This window comes from Frieseomelitta varia, unplaced genomic scaffold, assembly GCF_011392965.1.
Source record: "Frieseomelitta varia isolate USP_RPSP 00005682 unplaced genomic scaffold, Fvar_1.2 scaffold_614, whole genome shotgun sequence".
In the NCBI taxonomy this organism is placed as follows: domain Eukaryota; kingdom Metazoa; phylum Arthropoda; class Insecta; order Hymenoptera; family Apidae; genus Frieseomelitta; species Frieseomelitta varia.
The window spans coordinates 90,491-108,608 of record NW_025110384.1 but is presented as its reverse complement, the minus strand read 5'-3'; the positions used below and the strand labels follow the sequence as shown (position 1 = coordinate 108,608).

The following is an 18,118-nucleotide window of genomic DNA, read 5'->3' as shown; positions in this document are numbered from 1 at the left end:
CAAATTTTATTCAGGAATTTTATTCAAGAATTTGTCGCGTTATGGAGATTACTTCACGTAACAAAAGAAAGAGAACGAGAGAGAGAGAGAGAGAAGAAAGAACGGCGAGAAAGAACTTGATGATAATCGAAATTACGTAGAGGGAAAAATTGAAAGCGTGCGGAACTGCTTATTCAGCTTGATTAGAGGCCACTCCAATATCACAAACGTCATCGTTTCCAACTTTAATAACTTCATTGGCTCTCTTAAAGGTGTCAAGCTGCTCTTTCTCCGTGAAAGGTAGTTGCCTACTGAGATACCTCTCGACGTCTCCGAGTGTTACGTCCATCTCGAACACGATCTCGTTGCTGCACGGTCCTCTCTCCTGCTCCTTTCCCTTTCGGGATGGAACGGAAGTGATTTCTATACAAATCTCCGCAGTGCCGTCGTCCTCGTCGGTCATTCTTTTCACTTTGTCATCGATAATTTTGCAAATGTCGCGCCAAACGTTCCTCTTGCCGGGGTGTAAATTTTCGACGAATCGTCGAAAGCTGCGCCAATCCATATTCTCCGTACTTTCCAGAATTTTTCGATAACGTGACAACGTCTCTTCCATTTTATTCCCGCTGTTGTCTATCAAATTTTGTAACGACGATTCGTCATAAACGATTCGCCTCGTAATATTTCGAACACCGTTGGATGAATCTAAAGATTCACTGTTTTCGCTCAACTCTTTCAACTTCGTCGATTTCACGGATTTGTCGCTTTTAAACGATTCGAACAAATGCTTTCGAAAACGTTTCTCACTCCCTTTATCCTTTATCGAGTCTTTGCTGTTCCAAAGCTTGAAGCTGCCACTGATTATACTCGATATAGTTCGTTTACTCCGACGATGGTTTCTCGTTTGATTCTTCGACGATGACTCGCTGCGATCTTCTCGATTACGTTGCTGCGATTCGGTTGACATTTTCGAACAGTTTAAATCAACCGAAGAAGATTTCGAATCCAAACTCTTGCACGTTTCGTTTCGTACGCTAGTTTTCTCGCTAATTTGCGGAACTTTCACCCATTCGCGTATCATGTTCTCTGCAGACGAGGAGCTAACGAGCGTGGTATTACTTTCATTAATCTGTACCAACGTGCTAGACGCCTCGACGCAATTTTCTAACGAATCGTCCTCCATCAAGCACGTGAGACTCTCAAGCTGTTTAACATTCCGAACCGATTCGATGTGTCTCGAATGTTTCGTCCGATTTTGAGAATCGACGCTGGCCATATTTGGAACTCTATTTCTCTCGATTTTATCCGATGACATCGGTTTGTCGCTTACCGAAAGCTCTGGATTTAGTTTGTTGTGCAAAAGGAAACTACGCCTATTAGTAGGATATCTAGAATGTACGCGCGTTGTTTCATCCAATTGCGAAATCGATTCTTTACTCTTTCTATCTATCGATTCGACACGATCCCTTGCCAAGTACGTCGCTTCATTACCAGACTGAGCCGCATCGTTAACGACGTTCGTTGATTGATTATGTTTATTTCCTGTGCGCTCTCTGTTATTTAAAGACTGACAATTTGATGCTGCCGAGTCAGCAAAATCGGATTCCGGTTTTTCGTACAGAATGTCTCTCAAAACTTTCTCGTTGGAATTCATTTCTCGCTGGTCCTTCCTTAATGACACTTTACATTTATTTAACTTACTTCTCGACACAAATTTACCCTCACAGTCGACTGGATTAGAAAAATACAAAAAATTACCTCCGAAATCGACAGTGGTGTCGTCTTTTTTGTTTTTATCGTTTTCCTCGAAGTTAGAGTCAGTTTCCACCCGCGATTGATATTCAGTCGTCGCTCCAACCGTTCCTTTGGAATTTTTAATTTGCGAACTTTTAACGTAATTTTGCAGCTCCGTTTTATCCGTTTCCAACGCTTCTCTGTTTATCGCGTCAGACCGCATTTCGTGTTCGCGTTCAGCTACCATGGTCTCGACACATTGCGGAAAATTATTTTCTCGTTTCAGACTTATCTCCCGCGAGCCGTAAGTTTTTCCATCGTCCATCCGCTCTTTGTTGCCTAAACGATTCCCATTCCTCTGCACGTTGCGGCACTTTCCAACTCGTTTCTTCTCTTGCTCCTTTCCACAATTAATTTTCCTCGCTTGTCCGTAAGTTTTCGCGTCGTCGTCACCGTCCGGGAACATCTGCGCGTTCAAAAAGTAAGAGGTCGTAAGTGGCGATTTTCGCGACTCGACGGAAGTACGCCGCGGCTTCGCGCAGCTTATCACGCCGCAGTGTTCGCACATTTTCATCGATGGGTCGTTCGAGAGGATCTCTTCCAGCTTCTTCTCGCTCCATCGCCGCATCGTGAGTTGCAACTCGCGCAACGGCGAGGAATCTTTTCCCAGCGAGTCGCAAATTTTGCAAACGGCGCCCAGTTCGATCAACGGTGCGAGGTCTGTGTCTTTGCACGCCTGATCGTCCATTCTCGCTAGAACTTTGTTTATCGATTTCTCCATGTCTGAATTACGCGCGTAACATCGCAAGAGCAAATCGATGTCGAGCGGTTTGTCCGAATTCAGCTTCTGCTTCGAAGACGGAAAGCTTCTGATGTTCGACTTCTGGCTCGCGGGATGCGGGACGTTTCTCTGCGCGCACGAGTTCTCGCTTTGAACGCACGACTGGCAGACCTTCACACTGTCGCACTCGTGAATTGTGCTTAACGTTTTTATGAAATACTCGCGCGTGGTGTCGGTTGTCGGAACTTCCGCAAGAGGTTCGACGATTCTTACTTCTATGTACTTATTCTGATCCATCTCTGGCGGACGCGTTTCTCGGTGCTAATAGCTTGCTCTGTCTCTTGAGATGCTTCGCTCTCACGTTATAGTTGGTGATACAATCCATCTTACGTCGCTCATTTTGTATAAACTTTGTGAAGATTCAAGCAACGTGTATGAATTTTCCCTTTGACAAACGAGCGTTCGATATTCTTATTCGGCTCGATTTAACGTTGAGGTTACATCGGCAGTTCTGTTGCAACGTAAAAAGCGAAAGAGCAATGTATAATAACTTGCAAATACGTTTGTAATATATATATATATATATATATATATATATATTGATCTCCAAACTTAATTATCAAAGGATCGTTCCATGAAGTGAGCGAACAACAATCTTGGAAATCAATTTCAGTTCAGCATCCTTCGACATTTTCCGGAACACGTGCGGACATTTTGCAAGTTCTAAGTTTAGGGTGTCAGGCAACCCTACACGAATTTCGTATTCAGTTCATAATTAAACTTGTTATTAAGCAAATACATTGGTGAAAGTGGGAGCGAAAGTTGAAAGAAAAGTCGAAAGAAACGGGCACCTGCAGCGAATTTCAAGTGCAAGCATGTTTGCCATGCGTGTGGAAAACCTGACGATCGTTCCCGACAGATACGATTTCAGTTTCATGCCGAGTTGACAATGTCTCAAATTATGGTCGAAGCTTTTGCAAGAAGTTTAATCGATAGGATAATGCTGGAAGCTTTCGACGCGATTGATACAAATGACGGTGAGCGGTTATGCACTGTTTGATTACATAAATCTTCTTTTATCTGCCACGCGTATGATGTTTTCTATCAATTTGCAAAATTATTATTACATTACGTCAGTAATCATGATCTTTTATCATGATATGTATTTAACTCGAGTATTATTCGATAATTGACAATAATGAATTGAAAATTAATAATAATTATTTTATCGAAAATCGAATAAATAAATTGAATTTATTGCAAATCAATTAATGATAAATTGAAAATGGGAATAATGTTGCCAGAGAAATTACAAACGCTGGATGATGAAGAAGAACGTGGTATCCAATCGCAGAGCACGCGAACGGTACAGCAAATACAAAATTGTTTGAGCAGAGATTGCAACGGGTCAGAAACCACGGAAGCAATAGAAAAGATGGTGCTCGGTTTACGTAATCTGCAAATTGGAGATTCGACTTCCGTGCCATATCACCTGTCCAAGTTAGAGAAACAGGTGACTATAAATAGCATCTAGTTACTAGTCAAACGTGCAAAAAAAAAGAAAAAAAAAAAATCTTCACAACAAGAAAAAGAAAGGAGAGAATATTTGTTCCCTGAGTCATTTTTCTTAATATAATTCGTCAAATAGGTCAAGCACGTGGTGCGTAGCATCGACGGTGTTTCACGCGAAGCCACGGCCGATTTTATAGAAACGCACCGAACTCAGGGTGAAGGCGATGTGCATCAAATAGTCCACGATGCAGTTATCGAAACCACGACTGAGCCAATACCTATCGCCGAGGGGAAGGAACTCGATGATTCGAACGAAGCGACTAGAGTATCTACCAGTCTGCTCCATCGAATGATCGAGGAACTCGAAACGAAAGTGGAAGAAGAATCCGAGCAGAAGACGGAGGCTGTCAGCAAAGAAAAGATCGAGATTTGGGAGGAAACGGAGGAACGATTCATAAGAACCATCGAAAGTGTCGACGATCCTGATCAAAGTGGCATGGATCTCGCGAACGAGAACGACGTCCGGAACAGCGTGTGTAACTTCGCGTACGAAGAAATCACGTCTTCAACGCCTTTCGTGAAAAGTGTCTCGTTGGAGGAGGTAACGATCGAAGAGGTTACATCCTCGCCGATGCCCGTAACATCCGGTAGATCGAAGAAGATGATCCACAGCGAAACGCAGTCGGAACTGCTAAAGAGAAAGGGTATTCTAAGTAGAACGCGGAAATTATTACGAACTATGTTCGGCCGTCGGAAGAAATGATTTCAACATCAGTTCATCGTTCAAGTTCTTTCCTCGACGGCGTTACGGAACGATCGGATTATAACGCAACGTTTAAGCGTAAACGTTGAGTGAACTTACTTCTTTCTAGAGGGAAAATCGCGCTCGCTGTCTGCGTCTCGAGCTGATAAAAATAACTGCCAAGTTTAGTCATCAGCTGGCCGCGCGTACAGCGTGGTCTATGTACTCTTACACGAAGTTACGTGAAATAAATTCCACGCGTTCCTAGGACACCGTGGAGGAAATGATGTATGTTAAAAAATTTTTATATAATACAGTGACTTTTTTTGGTAAACACACCAGAGTATTTTTGATATTTTACCGAACGATCGGCGTGAAAACGCGATAAATCGGCGTTTATTAAGGGGCGCGATGAGGTTGAAGGCCGTTCGGTGTGTATTTCCGTTTGCAACCTGCGATCCGGCAATTCTGACACACAAACGGTATCACCGAAAACCATTTATCGTAGAAGGAAGCACAGCTTTTAACCCGCGTTCCCTCTCGAACTGTTTTTGGATCGCGGCGTTGCCGATACCCTCTTCGTCCGAGCCGAGCTTTTCGCTCGTTGGACCTCCTTACGATTCTCGTGTGTCCTGATCACTGCGCCATCTACAGAAATAAAATGAATAAATTTAAACAGCCGATACCACTTCTGGTTCAGACTCCGTTCGATTAACATCTAGCAGTACCAGACAGGCTACACAATGGTGAGCTCTTGATTTTCTCTCCTTAGCTTGCAACAAAAAATTTCTCCGCAATTCCGTCGTTCGGTTAATGAATTCTTTCTGTTTTCAACGCAATTTCAAACAATTTGATACACCTTCCGATTTTGCTACTACTGCTGCTGCATTTTAAATCGTTAGATTTATTTCGAAAAAAATGTTTCGTTTCTATCGTATTTTCTATCGCGTAATTTTCGTCAATCAACGCGACAATGAACAAATTTAACGGCATAACACGCTGACATTCAATGGTATTCCTTCTGCATTACAGGCAGACCTCAGCGCAAGGGAAGTCGAAAGTGAGTAAAACGTATTAGAAAGTATTTGATTTGTGCGTATGTACGTGTTCGATCGTATCTGTGCAATGGAAATAGACAGTATTTTAAAGAATGGCAAAGAATCAGCTATAAAGTTACAACAAGTTTGAAACTAATTGTGAATTATCGAGTGTATATACTACAAGCAGGTAAAAGTGAAGGAAATTCTCCGCGAGAAATAATCGTGTTTACGACGCAGTCTTGCAATAGTATATAAAATATTATTTAACTGTATTTAATATATAAAATATTACTAATATTATAATTAATATAAAATAAATTAATATTATTAATACTATATATTATTTTAAACTAACATTAATTAATATAACATGATATAAAATACTATCGTAGATTCAAGAACGTCCGATGTTAAACAAGCTACGCGATAATCGATTTCCCAAACAAGTTTAAAAGTTCGCTCGAATTATGCCTGGCATTCTCCAAGTGCAAAATAGTAAAACGGTTTTCACTCGCGTGAAAAACATTACGCAATCGTTAGTATTCGGTAAGACAGAGGTGTAATCACCCCGAGCGGGAAGCGCTATTTCAAAAATAGTTGGTGCCGTGTTCTTATATGGCTTGGCGGGGGTAATCTGACCCACTACTCTTACACCGGTAAGTTCTTGAATCGGTTGCTAGGTGGGGGCCGCTCAGTCTCAAAATAGAACAATATTTTTGAACCAAGTACGCACGAAGAGCCACGCTTCAACTGATATTAACCCAGATTTCACCTGGGTATATTATGGTTCGTAATTTAAAATCGACGTCGACACTTTACAAACTTACGCTCACCTCTTGTCAATAATTTGCTGCTTTTAAATAAACCTGCTAATAAACTCTCAGATATCAAAAAATTCTCTATTCTCTCTGTTTCCTTTTTTTTTTTTTTTTTCTTAAACAGAGGCGGAATTCGCCTTCTCCATTTATGACGCCGATGGCACGATGGTCGTTGATTATGCCGACCTTGGCAATGTTCTTCGGGCACTCAATTTGAATCCTACAAACGCCACCATAGAGAAACTTGGAGGAACGAAAAAGAAGGGCGAGAAGACGATGAAACTCGACGAATTCTTGCCGATCTACAGCCAATGCAAAAAGGACAAGGAACAGGGATGTTACGAGGATTTCATCGAATGTTTGAAACTGTACGATAAACAGGAAAATGGAACGATGCTTGGTGCTGAACTTTCACACATACTGCTTGCACTTGGTATTATAATTATTCTACGTTTTATCATCATTTTAATTACTATTTATTACCATTTGTTACTTGTTAACGTTTGCAGACAATTTGAAACTTATATCGTACATTTCTAACGACACCGAGGAGCAAAAATTTACTTTCACAGTGTTTTTACCGCTCAGAATACAAGATAACTTTAAATTACTAACTTTACGGTCAAAATTTCTTCCCACATATTTTTTTCTAATCTTCCAGGTGAAAAATTAAATGACGCGGAAGTGGAAGAGGTGCTGAAAGACTGTCTGGACCCAGAAGACGAGGACGGTTTCATCCCTTATGCCCGTAAGTATCGATCCACTGCGAAGAAAAGAAACACATGCATCTCGCGCAATAGAGGATGAAACGGAGCGTGTTACACGAGCTGCATCAGCGAGTCACATTAATGTAGAGCATCGCTAGATTAAAGAGGAGCATTTAAGAGCGAGCGCAATGAAACATGCGTTTATTTGACAATCCGTTTTACCAGTAGACGTTGATCTTACACATCTTACAGTAGACAAATCTAAACAGAAGATTGCCCCACATCCCCCTTTGTCTTTTTTCCCTAACGTACAGTGTTCAGTAGAGTTAGATTACATCCCGTAGATTATATCTTGTACAGCTGCCCGAAATGGCCAGGAAGTCAGAGGAATCGATCGATCGTTCGGGCCTCCCGTTTCCTTTCTCTCCTAGCGGCTAACATTTCCACATATTTTGTGTTCTACAGCGTTCTTGAAGAAGATGATGGTGTTATTGTAAGAAAGCCGGACCGTCACTATCGCAAAGATCGCCCTTCGTAAGTACACCCTGTAGCGTAACTTCGTGGGCTTTCTTTATCTTTTCTCTCCTTTCGTTCTTCTCTTTCTTCTTTCTGCCTCCTCACTCACAAATTAACACGATTTCCCGTCTTCTCGCTGACTACGCACATGTCACATTTTATAGGACGCAACGAATCTACGTGGCAGGGATGCTGAAATCGATAACCTGCTTCTTGTACAGCAACACGTACAAAGGCTTAAGATGCATTCACGTACGAGGTCCGTGACTCAAGAGTGTCGTTGGCGTGGATTTCAAAAAGAAAAAGAAAAAACGATCCTCAACCTTAATTGTTTTCTAACGTTCTAGCCAGTTTCGAGAACACGGTTACAAACTGTTCCACTATCGTCCTGCAATTTATCGCAATACGTATCTGGCGCCATCTTATGTTTCTAATTTAATGTCAGACACGCACGGAAGAAACTGGATTTCTAATTTAATAAAGCAGAAATATTCAAACGACCTAAACGTATTTAAAAAGAATTGATAATTTATTATTCGTGTGTCACGGATTTCTACGAATGAAAAGAAAGCGCTATTTCAATTACGCGTGACGATATTAACTACGTTATTAATTATTATCTACGCTACTTCTATCGATGACAGAGTTCGTTTCTAATTTAATTTAAGTTACAGGGGCTTTCTATTAATATTAATTCGTACGACGAAATTCACGAATGTATATATATATATATATACATATATACATATATAAACCGCTGCAATATATCCGGGGAATTTCACCCACAGGACTTTTCCAGCTTGAAAGAATTCACGCGAAATTCACAGTGCGATTATACTTTTGCGCATCAAATTATTTTAATGCTTACCATGTATTTAGCATTGCTTATTATATGTGTATTCAAATTCAATTGGCATAGTCGGCGTGTGAAGTTGTTTAGAATAAAATGTTAATATCGATCGTTTTGTTTCTAGCGTTCCTTCGTAGATTGTGCGAGAGAGCAGAATGAAGTGGCAACGCGGCAACCATAACATCAGTATCCATTCATCGGCAAACTCCACGTCACCGAGGGACATGTTCATTCTTCATCATCCTATTCATCCTCTGTTAAAAAAAAAAATCTTCCGATGCGTTCGAGCGCCACGCTTCTCATATTTTTGCACAGAACGACAAGAGACGATTTGAATCAACATTCGTCGTCGTCGTGTTTGGTTGGGAATTAATAAACGAGACGTTGAAAACTAACGTGAAATGCTGCAATAATCAAAGAACGCGCTAAAATCACATCTGTTTGACTCGATGAACTGTATCGTTGAGATAATATGTACTTACAATAAATAAGAACGATGTATAATATACTAATATATACTATGTTAACGATGTACGAAATCGAATGAAAAGAAATCGGTGTTACTTGACCATTTATCGTTTTCAATAAATTGTACCCCTTCGTAGCGAGGAGTGCCAAAAGTTTCTCATTGTTGACAGTCTTCCAGGGAAATCTTAAGGAGAAAAAAAGAGAGAGAAATTGCCGATTTGTACGTCCGTCTTATATTTTCACATGTTCGGATGATATAATTATAATGTAAATAAAATTATAAAAACATATTTTGTACAAATCCAAAACGTCTGTGTTTCTGTATAAATTATACGTACTATCAGATTGATTTGATCACTCGATTGCCAGAAGGATGAAATCGATCAACGAGAAGATTATCGTCAATCATTTCGCTCAGTATCGGTGTAATTGCATTCTTTCTTTTTCTCAAATATATTTCTGCAGCCACAGCCGACCTCTGAGAATTTAACTCTTTCATTTCAAAGTACTTGCAATAATTTCTCCATGGATAATTGTACAATGCCACTTGCTTCTTCGTTGCTAAGCCATCGTAATTTTGATCAGAGACAAATTCAAATTTCACTCAGAATGAGGGAACTCTAGTTTCGGTATATAAGATATATTATATTTTTAACTACGCGACAACCTTGGAAAAATTGAATCGGTGATTTTTTTCAGCTGGATCGACGAAGGAACGAGGGGTGGCGGTCCATCCGCCGGAAGGGTGAATGCGCGATGCTTGAACTGCACTCGCAGTCTGGCCGCGACACCGCGCCGGGCCACCTGAGAATCGCACGAATGGCAAAAGGTTCGTAAACGCTCGGCGATTTCCGATGTCGAGGCGTGGGGCCTTCGGGTGATCCCGGAAAGCCGGCGGTCGAGCCAGTCAGTTCAAACGCGTCGCAAGTGTCGCGCGTTTCGCCTTCAACTTTGCCGATCGTGTTTCCACTGAAATCATCGGGCCATCGTCTCTTTCTCTTTGTATTCCCAGCGATTCCCGCCGCGACGCGCGTACGAACAGCGTGACGAGCAGTGCGCGGACTGGCTTGGCGAGTACCTGACACGATCCTTCGCCCGAAACACAACACCGAAACGAGAAAACGGCCCCCGGTGTCGCCGACCGAGAAGATGACGGATGTACAAGTGAATTCGAACAGCAACGAGACCACAGCCGGCAAACTGCAGCAAAATAACGACGTCACACGGCGAACAGGTTGGTGGTACATTAACGCGCGCGATTCTCCGTGCAGCCTTACTTCCCCCGAGCAACCTCGAATGCCAGAGTCACGACGAAGCCCATTGGTAGAGCACCACTCTCGCCATCTTGGTGAATATACTTGCTGTCAGAAAATCACACGGTTTTCTCTAAAACTCTATCATTTCCCTCGTCTCGCGCGCTTTTTTTTTTTTATTTATTGTTACTACTACGCGAAAAATTCACGCGGGAGAGTAATTCACCCTTTAGGACCGCCGTTTATTTATTCGCGGAGGGATATTTGTTTTCTACTGGGCGAAGGGTGTGAGTTTATAGATTGTTTCAAGGGATTTGAGGGATAAAGGGGAAAGAGCTGTATCAAATATACTGATTTCACGATTCTATTTGTTAGAAAAATGATACACGATTGTTATTGATGTGTTATATATTTAATTTACCGGATTAATCGATCGTGGCGAGGTGCTGCGAACGTTCTCGGTTAATTATGGCAGTGTACCCAGGTGCAAAGAACGTTCTAAGGCGTTTCTGAAATGAAAATGTAGATTGGGGTTTCGATAAATGCAGACGCAATGATAATATAACGTATCTGTTGGTGAAAAGATAATAAACACTTGTTGATAAAATCGATAATATAAAAAAAAAGTGTGTATATATATATATATATATATATATATATATATATATATATATATACACACACGGTTGTGGTTAATGCAAATGCATGGATTAATAAAAATTATTTTGTCTTTTGTTAAATATTCAGAAGGGAATTTTAATAGCAGACATAATAGTACAATAAAGAAAAAAAAAGGTGGGTAAGCTATTAAAAAGAACTAGCAAAAATACTTTTCTTTTATCTTAAATCACGTTTGTGTTTTAAGAAAGAAATTTTCAAGATCATCTTTCCTTCAGTCTAATAGAATTTTACGTTTCGTTTCATTGAAAAAGAAGCATCGCTGTTTTTCCAGTTGTACCTATAAAATGGCTTCTGCCGTTTCCATCAGTCGTATCTGTAATAATGATCGTAGAATTAAGAGACGCTCCGACATGCACATGTTCACGTTGAAGACTGTACAATGGCCTTGGTGTTCGGGGGCATTAGACTCAAAGCGATGAGAAAAGCCCAGCACATAATATTGAATCGTAAGACTTGGGAAGTCTTTTAGATGCTGATTAACTTAATGCAGCGTGTTGTCAGGCACCCGTGCATAATTAATCCCGCATCTTGTACTCGATTTATGTGAATCAAGATAGTCGTGGCCTACCATTGTTGTACGTTGTGCGACGACTGTGCGAAATCGTTACACTTTAACAGGAAATAGAAAGCAAGGAGAAATCTGTCTGGTATAAACTGCATTGACTCGGGATAAAGCTGTTTTTCAAAAATTGTACGTGAGGTTGAAGTCGGACATCGAAATAAATCTCCTCGTTAGATTCAAAATGATAAAAAAATAAGGGGTTTGTTATTGTAAGGTTCTTTTATAATGTAAGTCTTTATAATAAGTCCTCTGATATACGAATATTTTCAAACGAGTGTACATCACGCAAATGTCACGTCACAATTTAGCTCGCCATTCAATTTGTGATGTTGTATGCTGTAACTCTGTTGACAATTGCAAATTGCCAATTTAATCACCGTTTAATCGTCGTAGACGATGGAAAAATTGGACCAGGAGAAAGATCCGTATCGTGTGTCAATTAGGAAATTGGCGAGCGTCAATGAAATAACGATGTTCCATGGGTGTATAATCGGAGAATTGACCGAGGGCTCACCTTCGATGATCAACTTGGAACCTTAATCGAATGACCCTCTGTTGGTCCTCAAATGGAGCAACACTTTGGTCGAATTGGCATCCGCAATTTGTTCCTCGCTTCCGCAGAACTTCCAATATGAAGAGGGTCCTGTGATTATCACTTGACTCGTTACTTCAAATGGCTGTATGCACAGTATTAACACTTTTTATATTTGTCACTATATTTCCAACAGATATCGATCACTAGTTTAAGAATATTTTCAACGTTACAGTTGCTTGTAATATCCAATAACACACAGAAACGAAATTCACGATGAAACCGTACGATGCAAATTAGACTTTCAGAAAGAAAGAACTCGTCACTTAAAATGATTGCAAACGTTTGAAAACAATTTTTACGTTATTGGCAAGCAGCCTTGTACGAACAATACGGATGCGTACATTTTCTCCACAAACGGCCAAAGCAAAATGAATGGTTTGTTAAATTTTATGCGCATGACTAATACTAATATGCGAGTATCTATCGTTACGCGAATACTTATCGTTATACGTGAGTAGGGGGCCAAGGTCCTCCTCGTTACCCATGTCCCGCTTTACGTTCTGCCGTGCATCGTGATTATTAGAACGATTTGCATCGTGTTCACCCGGAATGTTTATGCAACAATATTGCCTATATCTTCTTTTCCAGTTAACGTGCTTAACGCGTTTACCAAATATATGTTGCTCAAGTTGTAAAAAGTTGTAATAAAATTTTATTATTCTTTTGGCAAATCGTTTTGATAAACAGTAATGTTTAAGGCATGTGTAGTTCTACCTTCAAAATTGTATGTACAAAAAGATACTACGTATCATTCGATACATTTATCATTCCGATTGTACTGTTACTTATGGTTCACTCTGTATATTGTATATTCAGAAACAAATAAATCAAATACTTTCTTATATTTGCAACAATAGTTGTCTGCAGACTTAATCGTTCTAATCGGATGACAATATAAACATAGTTCTTGTACAGACAATTTTTAAATCCTCAAGTAGATCTAACTGCGCGAACAAACAGCCGAGTTTACACTTCATTAACCTCGACCGACAAGTCGTTAAATAACAACTGAAATTTCATCCATTATGAGGAGCTTCGATTTCATATAGAAACAGTAATATCAAGTTTGCAATAAATACTGTATAAAAAAAAATGTTTTCCTTGAAAAATAGAATTTTTTTTGTGCATATGCACAGACACAAATTCAAACCTGTTCCCTCGAAACACGCATGCGGAATTATAATTTATAGAAATCTGCTGTAAAATCAAATACGATCGATGAAATATTAATCTTTTGCTCATCTTTGACAAGCGTTAGTAAGAAAGTGTTAATTTTAATAAACCTTTTTAACTTTTTCACTCCTGATGTTTGACTCATTGTGCCAATAGTTCCCAATCATTTTTACTTTACAGATCCTTTCCATGATACACCAGCATCTCACTTGTTTCTAAGTTGTAGAAGTTTCCCAAATATTTCAAATAAAAAAAATTAAATGATTTTTTATTTTAGGACATTAGTAATAAATTTACTTTATTAAAAAAAAAAAAAGATTCAGTGGTACTTTATATATAAATAATTTATTTAAATGTTCATATTCCAATAAAAGTCATAATTTCTATATTTTTTTCTAAAAGATTAATTTTTTTCTACATGTATGTATGCGCATTCCGATCGACTCCGTTTGAGATTCTCCCTTTGAAACCGTGAAATTACCAATTGGAAACCTCTTCTCTACGCGATGTTTTCGACACAGAAACCACGGTTTCCAAAGGTCGTGGTCTTCAAAGTATTTTAGAAACGTGTACAAAGAGGGAAAGCTTTGCGAAGGCCAATGAAAAAAATCAATTCTACCCTGGTTATTTGCAATCCCGGGCTTGACGAGCCGTAGGCGCAGGCATATCGAGTTGCAAAACTCAACGAGATACCGATGAAAGTATCGGGGCTCTAACTCGTAGCGTACGTACGTATCTCGCACGAAATATTGACCAAACTCTCGGCGCTGAAACGCAAGCACCTGCAAACCTCTTCGTTACAGGTTTTTCATCGCGTTTGTGCACTTATTATTAACCGCTATTTAACTAATTTAACGAGGGCAACTTCTCCGTGACCTATCGTTTCGATTTATTGAAAGTCAATGGACGATCCATTGAGAGTAGGGTTCACCGACCGGCAAAGTTCTTTGAGTCTACCGGCGATGAATACTCGGAAAAATGGGAGAAGCCCTCGACCCCGTCTCGTTCAAGACGCACCTACACAGCATCCGTGATTATCTGCCCACTTCCAAAGCTTTGGAGGGGCTTCCTTCCTATGGAGGGTCGTATAAGCTAAAGGCACGCCGAGGCGACCTCTAATGAGCCACGCTCTGATGATTCGAGTTGCAATATTAAATTTGTCAGTCCCTTTGTTACCTTGCCCTTAGACGCTAACAAGCATTAGGACGCACCGGAAGTCGGCCACAGTTGGACGATTATCTGTCGAACACGACGCGATACTCGTTAAAAGAGTCGCGCACGGCGTACAAAGCACGTTTTACTTTCTACGGTTATTGATAAAATTTCTAACGAGTTTTCGCGACGTTGCGCAGAAGTTCCGACGTTTTTGGCGAAATTTGAAATTGTAACTTTAGAATCGTGTCTATTCTTGGAAACAGCTGGTTACGCCAATTCGCGATTATGTAATAATTTGCGATACGCTGCGCTGCGGCCTCCGTTACATCTTTTCTCCCCCCCGTGTCACTAAACTCTTCGATGGTTACATTAAAAAAAAAAACAAGAAAAGAGTCAGCCGCCTGCAGAAATTTCTAAAAAGAAAACGCACGACAGCGTGGTAAAAAGCGGTATATCGAATTGACGTGTATTAGGTTTGCAACACGCCGATTAACATCGCAAAATGGCAACTCGAATAAGTAGCGGCGTTTCGTGTAACGCTGATCGGATCAGTGTTCTGCGCGATTCCTGAAAAAAACCGAACTTCAAATTTCAACAGAAATCTGTGTCGTGCAATTGATCGTTGGCGACGAGTTATTAATATTAATTATTACGCAAGAGGAACGAGTTCGGCGACACTCGGCACAGTGAATGAACCGAGCGTGCCGCGTTTTTGGTCACAGGATGTTGCGTTCGAGCAAACATCTCGTAACACTTGTCACCGGCGGTCGCGTCGATCGCGTAACCGTACCGCGTCTAAATCGCTGGATCGTGCAACGCACTTAATCTACATAAACCGGGCGATGCTAGTGAGGCACAGGATTCCCTTAAACGTAACCGCGGACGACGTGTTTGGTAGCAATTTGTCGTGTTCGAGGCGCATTCGGCATGGCGCCCCTTCACCGATTTGTTCCGCTTTTCCGTTAAAGGCCGCGCCGCGAGCCGCAAAACGCGTCCTCGAAACGATTAAAACCCGTATAGGAATCGGGCGTGAGTTCAAAGATACATAAGACACGCGCGTACACTCGTACACCTGACATGTCGTTTTCTACCTATGCTGTGCAACAACCACATAACGCCTCGATCCTGGCATACCAGTGATTACGTCAGCTTTAAAATTGTATCGCGCGACGCAATCGATTCTGTCGCGCAACACTGATAAACCAGTTGCGGATAAACATTCGGTTTGACGTGTACCGAAGTCTTATGGCAATGGAGAGAGGAAAAAAAAATAAGAATCGACGAGAAGAGACGCCGCGTTTCTTTCAAAATTGTCGTTCGATTAGACGTGCTTAGCCCTGTTGTCGGCTCGAAATGTATGAAACGCCCGTTTTCCTTGATTAGTGTGAGTATCAAAACAAGGTTACATAGTCTGTGACTCATGAATATGATGCGATTGGAATGAGCAACGTAAATTTATATTGACAAGTCATTAAGAAATGAGTTTTATATTTGTCCTACATTTAGTTCAAAATTTTCTACAACAAGTTTATTTTTCTTCCACATATATAGAATAATTTATTTAATAAATGTTTTCCAATTAGCGTGCATTAATTATTTTTTTGTAAGCAATAAATTTTATTCGTAATAACAAATTGCCAATTATTCCTTGTGTGGTGTGTCACATGGCGAATGTTTTACTTCCGTGTAATCATTAACGTTTAATTCTCATCGTTGATGTTCTAAAATGACGTTGGGTGACCTAACTTTGCATATGATAATTGATGATGTCACGTCTCGAGAGTAACAAGGAGTAAGAGTGAATCTGTGATTGCCGAGTTCCTTACCATGAAATAGACATATGCATATCATTATACAACGTGCTCAAAAAGTGGATAACCTTTAAGCACTCATAATTATCACGCCACAAGGTGAGATTTCAGACTGTTAACAAGCATATTTGCGTGCAAGAGAAAAACTTATTTCGCTTTTATATATGCAAAACGTATCACGCGATTACGCGAATACAAATATAAAAATAACAGAACCGGGTTGCGTCTAAATCTGGCGAGTATCTAGCTGCTACTACTTTTTTTCTCGGGTTCGTTAATAGTTTAAAAAAGGTCATAGTTTATGATTTCTATAAATGTTTCACTTTCGAATCAATTTAACTTTGAAGGCAATTCAAATTCTTCTGCAATCTTAAAAAAAAAAAGATAAAAAATGAAATAAAATAAGATTTCTTTACGATATTACAAATTCATATTTTTGTGAACGTCATTTACAACTATACTTCGAGTATTTTATATAATTTTAAATATTGCTGCTACCTTCAAGTTTTCTATGCATAAAATATCCGTGTACGACGACAGACCATTTCACTTTTGGTGTATAAACCTGAAAGAAATTGGTAATAGGATATTGATATTCGTTCAACTGAATAAAAACTTATATCACATTCGAACGAACGTACCCTCGCCGTGTTTCGCGTAAACCAGCAAGGGGTTGCGCGTACCCGTACAAAGGCTGAGTAGAGGGCGAGGGGTCGTGGCAAAAGAGGGGGAGACGCAGAATAGAGGGTTTGCACGAGCGCCAGACAGGAGAATCGATAATAAAACGACGCGACGTCGCACAGCATCCAAGCTGCACTAGGATGGAAGCATTTCCCTTAAACGTTTACGATTTCTTCACTTTCACAAGAAAATATTTCACACAGATGCAGATTTTCCGTTCGTCGTTCATGTGGAAATTACAAGGATCATTATTCATTTCAGAAACTTTAAACTATTTGCAAAGAGAAAAATTATAAATTGTCGCGGCAAATGTCACAAATGTCACACAGTTTGATTTTCAATCGTCCTCGATTGAATATCCTCGTGACCACATCAATGCACCGATCATTAGACCATCTTATATATGTATAAATTTATTTAATTTACTTTACTTCAACTTGCGATTATTTTTAATAATCATAATACGTATAAATAATTGAGGATTAACACAAACGTAAATTAATAATTGAGATGCTGCGTCTATAAAAATAAAGGTTTATGTATCTTGTTTTTTTAAAAATGTGTTTGTCTATCGAAGTGATGTATCTATCAATAAGAATATTTAAATTGCGAAATGTACGCACGCACGTACGCACGCACACAATTTTATCAGTTGTCAGTGAAAGGCAGAAAAGGTAGAAAGAATTAATAAGTAAGCTAACGAGTAGCGCAGCTGCTGACGCGAACAATAGGGAAGAAGGCATAAATTTGCATATGTCCCTAGAGTCTAAAAAGATTGTAAACCAACAATGGAAGAAGAACGCAAACCCCGTAGTAAATTGTAGGGAGGAAACTGCATATTCTGATTAAAAAGAGAAGCAGAATCACATTTTGTTTTAAATCCTTTTGAACACGAGGAATGGCAAACATTTGAAACAACAACATAGTAAATTGATTTTTACATGAAATCTGGAATGAAAGGATTAATGAAATATATACCGTCTCATATTTATTTTATGAATTTAAAATTTTAATAAAAATGTTAAAATTTTTTTATGGGACGATAAGACCCTATAGAATT

General features: G+C 39.8%; 3 protein-coding genes and 1 long non-coding RNA gene across 5 annotated transcripts; 2 read left to right on the top strand and 2 right to left on the bottom strand.

The window, feature by feature from the left end:
- Positions 1 to 23: 23 nt before the first annotated feature.
- Positions 24 to 2,995, bottom strand: LOC122534570. Its single transcript, XM_043665342.1, has one exon. It carries the CDS (start codon positions 2,789 to 2,791, stop codon positions 170 to 172), a length of 2,622 nt encoding a protein of 873 aa, XP_043521277.1. The 5' UTR covers positions 2,792 to 2,995; the 3' UTR covers positions 24 to 169.
- Positions 2,223 to 5,211, top strand: LOC122534572. The gene is made up of 4 exons (XM_043665345.1): positions 2,223 to 2,342; positions 3,168 to 3,531; positions 3,799 to 4,007; positions 4,143 to 5,211. The coding sequence occupies exons 2-4, from the start codon at positions 3,444 to 3,446 to the stop codon at positions 4,767 to 4,769; spliced, it is 924 nt and encodes a 307-aa protein (XP_043521280.1). The 5' UTR covers positions 2,223 to 2,342; positions 3,168 to 3,443; the 3' UTR covers positions 4,770 to 5,211.
- A 140-nt stretch (positions 5,212 to 5,351) lies between these two features.
- LOC122534573 (myosin light chain alkali) lies at positions 5,352 to 9,247 on the top strand. Of its 2 annotated transcripts, XM_043665347.1 has the most exons (6): positions 5,352 to 5,494; positions 5,781 to 5,808; positions 6,731 to 7,039; positions 7,268 to 7,354; positions 7,779 to 7,847; positions 8,804 to 9,247. In XM_043665347.1, exons 1-5 carry the CDS (start codon positions 5,492 to 5,494, stop codon positions 7,808 to 7,810), a joined length of 459 nt encoding a protein of 152 aa, XP_043521282.1. In that variant the 5' UTR covers positions 5,352 to 5,491; the 3' UTR covers positions 7,811 to 7,847; positions 8,804 to 9,247. The 2 variants fall into 2 exon arrangements, with proteins under 2 accessions (XP_043521282.1, XP_043521281.1); XM_043665346.1 differs by lacking the exon at positions 7,779 to 7,847.
- On the bottom strand, positions 8,982 to 12,407 carry LOC122534575. The gene is made up of 2 exons (XR_006307928.1): positions 12,158 to 12,407; positions 8,982 to 10,909 (listed from the first exon to the last, which is right to left on the bottom strand). It is a non-coding gene; the product is annotated as an uncharacterized LOC122534575 (long non-coding RNA).
- Positions 12,408 to 18,118: the final 5,711 nt, after the last annotated feature.